The sequence below is a fragment of the Herpailurus yagouaroundi genome, unplaced genomic scaffold, assembly GCF_014898765.1.
Source record: "Herpailurus yagouaroundi ecotype Mexico unplaced genomic scaffold, PumYag 139, whole genome shotgun sequence".
Lineage (NCBI taxonomy): Eukaryota > Metazoa > Chordata > Mammalia > Carnivora > Felidae > Herpailurus > Herpailurus yagouaroundi.
In genome coordinates this window covers 839,789-846,514 of record NW_024412394.1, presented here as the reverse complement: position 1 = coordinate 846,514, position 6,726 = coordinate 839,789, and the positions used below count along the sequence as shown (strand labels likewise).

At 60.2% G+C, this 6,726-nt stretch overlaps 1 protein-coding gene across 3 annotated transcripts in view; it reads right to left on the bottom strand.

Annotated features, from left to right (window-relative positions):
- Positions 1-142: 142 nt before the first annotated feature.
- ITPR3 (inositol 1,4,5-trisphosphate receptor type 3) overlaps positions 143-6,726 on the bottom strand; it is a 67,678-nt gene continuing 61,094 nt past the window's right edge. For 2 of the 3 annotated variants that reach the window (XM_040473220.1, XM_040473221.1), the window contains exons 51-58: positions 6,312-6,476; positions 5,432-5,624; positions 4,868-4,972; positions 4,654-4,781; positions 3,612-3,777; positions 3,014-3,174; positions 1,653-1,814; positions 143-1,008 (exon numbers count right to left, since the gene is read on the bottom strand). In XM_040473220.1, coding sequence (XP_040329154.1) covers positions 940-1,008; positions 1,653-1,814; positions 3,014-3,174; positions 3,612-3,777; positions 4,654-4,781; positions 4,868-4,972; positions 5,432-5,624; positions 6,312-6,476 — 1,149 coding nt within the window. In that variant the 3' untranslated portion in view covers positions 143-939. The other variant, XM_040473222.1, reaches the window with a different exon arrangement.

Below are 6,726 nucleotides of genomic sequence, written 5' to 3'. Positions count from 1 at the left end.
TACAGTTCTGTCCAGGAATCACTGCGAGACAGGATGTCGCTCAGGGCATCTACCGAGAGCCCGAGGTGAGGCCGGGCCAGTGGGCATAGGAGCCCCCACCGCCCCTGGGGAGTGTAGGAAACAGCGTCCCTTTCTCAAGGACTAGCGTTCTATTAATTTATTTAAGGCAGTTAACATATTAGTTCTCAGGCCAGAGGGTTTGTAAAACGTTACACCAAAAGGAGATAAAACAGTCGAAACCCAGCTGCTCCAACATGCCCCAGCCCTGCCCTCTGGGCCAGCAACTCTTCTCAGGAGGCCTAGAAGAGGCAGGTCCCAGGAGCAAGGCTCTTTTCCTCGGGTCACCAGTCCACCTGGGGCCGAGCTGGAGGGGTGGCCTGGATGATGAGGTCTACACGCAGTCTACAGCAGATCTGCGGCCCAGGGGGAGCCGTGGAGCCGTGGCCTGGGCTGAACACGGCACCCGTGAATAAGTTAAATAAAAAGCCCTAAAATCACTAGCAACAACAGCATTACTGCACCTCCCTCAGGAGCAGGCAGAGACCAAAATGTAGTGCTTAGAATAAAGACGAGACCCCACTCCTAATCCCATGGAGGAACACAAGAGAATGTCAGTTACTGCTTTAAGGAACAAAGCAATTGTCCTTCCGGAGGACTTCTCTCCTCTAAGGCATTAAGGTAAGCTGAGTCCCCGTAAGTTTCTGAGTCGTTTCTAAGGGCTCTAGGCAGGACTGTCAGCTCTGTGGCTCCCCACTCCATGCTGGCCAGAGCCTGGCACGGCTTGGGGGGTGTCTGGCAGAATGGGAGCTGGAAGCCGAGTGGGCACCTGGCCTTGAGAGGCTGGCGGGCTGGCCGGGCCCCCTGACCCGCAGGAAGGGGCAGTGTTCCCGGTCACCACTCTCTGCGATGACCATCCCCTGCTGGGGCCTCCGGTGGCTCTCAGCGGCTCATGCAGTTCTGGACGTCCACAAAGCCCAGGCGTTGCCTGCGCTTCCGCTGCTCTGTCATCTGGGATTAAACGGGTGCCCACAGGTCGGGTCAGGCAGCCCAGAGCCCTCTCTCCATGGGCACTGGGGAGGGACTGGTGCCCACCCCTCACCCCCCCCCCCCCCCCCCCGGAGGGTGCCTTGAGGATGTCAGCCCCAAACGCTTGTCCTCAATTAGTGCATCACAAACCCCTGATTTGGTGCAGCTGGGAAACACCCCACCTAAAAGAGGGGCGCCTGAGCTCATTTAGTCACTCCGGACGGAGAGAAGGGTGCTCTGGGCAAGAGGGGATCTTGAGAAGTGGAAGGGTGCCCTGACATCCCCTATCAGGGGTGAGCCCCTCAGAGAGCCCCCGAGCAGCTGCTGGGAGTAGGGGTGAACGAGGGGGAGGACCCCTCACACCTGTAGCAGAGGTCCACTTGGCCATGTCTTTCGGTGGACTCAGGAGCTGCCAACCTCACTCTAACTTCCCATGGGGGAGAGAGCGTATTTGGAACCTGTCTTCCACCCCAGACCCACAAAGGAAAGGAAGGAGCGTGAAGGCCCCAGTCCCCTCCCCCTCTCCCCCATGGCAGGCTGGGCTGTGACCTCCCGCGGATGGTCTGGTCTGGAGCTGCCCGGCGTGGGACCCCAAGGGTGGGGCCAGGATAGGCCTGGGTGCACACCTGCTCCTTGAGTTCGTTGAGCTGGGCGGTGAGGTGGGACACCAGCTTCATGGTGGAGTTGAGCTTATCCTGAAGAATCCGGATCTCATTCTGCTCCCCTTCCCCCTCGTTGCTCACTAGGGACATGGCCCTCATCCGGGGGAACCAGTCCAGGTTCTTGTTCTGAAAAAAATCACCGGTGGGATGAGCAAGCTCCGGCCCAGGCTAGGAAGGCCTCATTTAGAAGAGCAGTCGTGGAGGGGGAACCCGCCGTCACACCCTGGACACATTCCTCCCCAGGGCTGTGTCATGGGAAAATCTGAACCGACTGGGGTCCTCCCCGGAGCCAGAATGAGCTGGCAGTGAACCCTCGGTGGGCGCTGAGGCCACCACGCTGTGACAGGCTAACTTCCTTTAGCCGGCCTCAAGTCTCGCCATATCAGCACCATCTGTTTACAGTCGGAACACCCTGCGAGGTGGAGGAGGGCTCTGCAGCAGACCCTGAAGCGCCTGCCTTCCTTCCGCCCCACCCCGCCACGCACGCCCCACGCCCCAGGAAGATGCGAGTCGGACAGATGGCACACTGAGGGAGGGGAGGCGCCGCCGGGGATGGCTGGCATCCGACACGTGTCTCAGAGGCAAGGCCACGTTTCCCATGACCGAGGAGGAGTGGGAGGGGGCCACCAGTTTTCTGGCTCCTCGTCACAAGCTGGGAGTTCTCAGACCAACAGATAAACCTGCACTCCAAGATCAGTTCCAATTATACACTCAAGAAACAAATAGAACTCCCCCCCACCCCATAGGTCTTTCCTTTTAGCCTGCAATTTATCTGATGTGCAGTAATCTGAAGATGCACTACATTGAATGGAACTGATGGGGCTTCCTTTACCCGAAAAGCTATGAGACCTTTTTGTTTTTTTGGTTCACTGCCTTCACTCCCTTTTAGTCACTACAGAAATTGGACGGAGTAACTTTGATTCCTCCGAAGTCTGATAGTTGAAAGTTTTTCCAGGCTCCCTCTCGGCCTGGACCATCCAAACTCCGGGAAGCTGCCCTTCCCCTTGCCGAGCTGGAAAAGGCTCCCTCAGAATGGTCCCCCAAGCAGCAGTCCCGGGACAGGGTCTGCCTGCTCCCCCACCTCCTAGGTATCGGGCAGCCACGGGCCTGGGGACACCACGCACGTCCTTTGGGGCTGACAGGTTTGTTGTGGGCTTTTCCCTGACAACAGAGGCCATGCAGAAGAGCTCGAGGTAGCACGGGCAGCCGGCGGGGCCCCGGTGAGGGCTGCCTCCAGCTGCTCCTCAGCTGGCCCTCCCACAAGGGTTCGTGACTGTCTGCCCCCCCCCCCCCCGGCGGCCGCTGATCCCCGGCGGGGTCCACACCTTGATCATCTGGGCCACGTAGCTCTCAGGGCCCGTGTAGTCCGTCTTGTTTTTCACGCGGACCAGCACGATGAAGTACAGGTAGTTCCACATGTTGTGCTCGAACTTGATGTGTTCCTCAAAGGACACCGTCTTGTTATCAAACTTGTCTCTCTCCAGACCTGACGATGCAGAGGGTGAGGACGAAACCATCAGGCTCCAAGAGCCACCGTGGGGCCACCTGGCAGAGTAAACACCCGCCTCTTGGGGCAGTGGGGGCATTTGTTCCCCGGGCTAAAAGGACTGGTGAATGCATGTGACAGCCCACCCTGGGCTATTTAGGTCACTTCTATTTAAAGCACCAGCCACTTAGCCGTGGTGACCCCGCCCTGCCACAGCTGTAGCCTCCCACCGGGGCAGCTCAGCACCACGGTGGCCAGAATCCCAAGAGCCCGGCAAGCAGGAGCAGTTGATAAGGGATTTGTCCTGCAGGTGCCACCCGCTCCTTAGCCTGCAGTGGGTGGGGAGGGGACTTCACACCGGGAGTGGGAAAAGCCCTGGACAGAGACCGGGGGCTTCGGTTTCCTCTGGAAACTGAGAAGGTGTAAGGGGGCCTCACCGCAGATGAAGCACGTGGTCTTAAGAATCTCCTCCTTCTTCTGCTTCTCACTGCGCAGGTCAGCAAAGGTGTCAATGATCACCCCAAAGATGAGGTTCAGCACGATGATGATGACAATGAAGAAGAACAGGAGGTCGTAGACCACACGGGCTGGGAAGAGGGACTCCTGCAGGGGGGGAAGCAGGGAGGCTGGGCCCCATCGCCCAGGCAAGCCAGACTCAGGCAGGGGTCAGGGCTGTGACAGAGGAGGTTCGGCCCTCAGCAGAGGGGGACTAAGGCCCCCGGCTCCCGGGGCCCTGAGGGAGGCAGAGCAGACCCAGCCTCACTGTGGGCAGTGAGAAGTACAATCACAAGCCCTGAGTGTGGCTTAGGAGACAGCGGACTCAGAAAGGATACCAGCGAGGCCGGCACCCTGTGATAAGAGTTTGGCATGGGGCACTGAGCTGCAGGTCGAGGCCTGTCTCTGCCCCAACCTTGGGCTGGGGACAGAGCCAGCTCTGAACGCCTCTGCCCCACCCTCAGGACGCCTGGCCTCACACATTCTAGAAACACTGTCTGACCTTGGAAGCGGCTTTCCCATGTGGCCGAGGACAGACTGAGTACTGGTAATGCCTGGCTGCCTGAGTCAAATCCTGAGGCGTCCTCACGGAGCAGACTCAGCTTCCCCACCCTGCCCTCCCCTGCTGTGGGCCGGGGATGAAGCCAGCGCAGCCGGGGATCCGCCCGGTGTCTGACTCACGCCTTCCCCAGCCTGGGCAAAGCTCGGCTGCCAAGGTCTTTCCTGAGAGCAACTACAGGGAGCCGGTGGGGAGGCGTGAGCAGACGGGGGGTGGGGAAGCTCAACAACCATGTAACCGCGCACTGGACCTGGTGGCCAAGCAGGGAGAGGGGATGCGAAGTGGGGGCTTACAACATCGGAGAGGGAGGGGGGCCGAGCTGCTCCCCCAGGCCGTGACCGTGACCCGAGCGCAGGACCTCGCAGTGGCTGATGTGGCCAGGGCTCGGGCCACGTGGATTTGGGAGCGGGGCAGGGGATGCTCACGTCTTTGGAGGGCTTGCGGAGAATGTCGCCCACGCCACCACCATTGCGCAGCCCGTGGTTCATGACAGTGACGATGCACATGAGCAGCGTGTCGCAGGCCCGCTCCGTGCTCTCCAGCTCTTCGTTCCCTACAAGCGGAGTATGTGTTCACACCCAGGCCAAGCCACCCGCCTCTGCGCCCCTGCCCCAGGCGCCCAAGACACACTGCCCTCACCTTCCAGGACCTCAGGCACTGAGACCCCTGAGACACAGTCCAGCTTGTCCCCACTGCACGTGCCCACAAATGTGGCAGCTCCATGTGGCATCCCCAGGGGGCTGGCTAGAGAGGACGTGGGTGAGGTCACCAGGAAGTCCAATGGCCATCATTCCCCTCGCTGTGCCCCCCGCCCCACATCCTCCATGAAGCCTTCCCTGATCCTGCGAGCTCCCCCCTGTCAGGCTACACGTGAAGGGTCCTCATGCCCCTGCTATGCACAAAGGACAGGAAGGGGGGGGGGGGTCCACACCCCTGAGCCTGGCACACAGGCAGCCCCTGCAAACACTGAGTTTCAGATGGATGCCAGGTCTGCAAGCAGGTGGCTCCTCAGGGAGCAGAAGACCAAGGCTCTCCCACCCCCTCGGTGTGTCCCGGGGCAAAGGGAGGCAGATTGCTGTGAACTAAACACCCCCGCCCCAGGACCCAAGAGGAGGAACTGAGGCAGGGCGCCTGGTCCTGACACGGGTCATCTGTGCAGCCCCTCTCAGCCCCCACACCCTCCCAGGAGAGGAGCCGCCAGACCTCCAGAGTGATTGCCGGGCAGCCGGTCAACCTCAAGGATGAAGTCATCCTTGAGGAAGAGGAAGCCAACGATGGAGAAGAGGTAGACCAGGATGAGGGCCAGCAGGGCGGTCAGCAGGATGGAACGGCCATTTCGAGTCACACTCTTGATGACGTTGAACAGCGTCTCCTCCCGGTAGATGAGGTCAAAGAGCTGCAGGGCAGGGACAGGGCCTTGAGGGGCTGCAGACGCCACTGGGTCCAAGGGCTGCCCGGCTCCCAGTGGTTTCCCACAGGCTCCTCCAGGAGGGTCTGTGCTTGGGCAGGTGGAACCAGCCTAGTGGGCCTGGCGGGGAAGGCTGCTCAGAGGCACCTGGAGTTCTAAGGCCAAGGGAAGGGAGTGGCCCGGGAGAAGGTGTGAGGGCCGAATGGGCAGGCAAACACCACACCCGGGGGAAGAATTTTTTGTGTGATTTGTGTGCGTTGGCTCACTTCAGCCTCACAATCACTCTAGGAGGTGGGTGCTGTTAATCATCCTCGTTTTATAGATACAGAAGTGAAGGCACGGGGCAGTTAAGAAACTTGCCCCAAATCACAGAGCTTGTAGGGGCCACGCTGGGATGCAAACCCAGGTAGTCTGGTTCGAGTCCAAGCTTAAAACCACTACCAGACAGGGGAGATGAGCCAGATGGGGGCCGGGAGTGGCCGTCAGGGCCCTGAAGGCTGGGCTGGGGCCAGGTAGAGGAGGACTCTGCAAATCCAGCCCTCCCAGCCCAGCAGCAAGAGGACCGGACAGAGAGACTGGCACTGGGGAACCACTAGCAACTTGAGGGAAGCCCCGACCACCCCCACCCCCACCCCCACCCCCACCCCTGCCAGCCCCAGCCCCCAGAGGGCTCACCAGGATGCTGTAGAAGAGCTCGTGGACAAAGAGGCCCAGGACACTCGTCAGGATGTAGCCCACATGGTAGAGGAACTCCATGTCCATGACCATGGCCTTATAGCCCCGGATGAAGGTTCCGCGGTTGCCCACAAAGCTCACCACAAATACAATCTTGTTGGTCAGCTGGGGGCAGTAGAAGGCATGGGGATCAGTGCCCCACGGCCCACCCTGAATCTCCACTCCCTACTGCCATGCCCCCCCCCAGTGACCAGCTCGGAGGCCAGCCCTTGCCCGGAGTGGATCTGAGCTGGTCCTGCTCAACCTGGCAGGCTCAGCATTAATGAAAATGCCTCCAGAAATGTACCTGGACTCTTGGATAGAACAGGGGAGGAGCCCCGTGGGCCCCTGGTTCCAGGAAGAAAGTGAGATACAG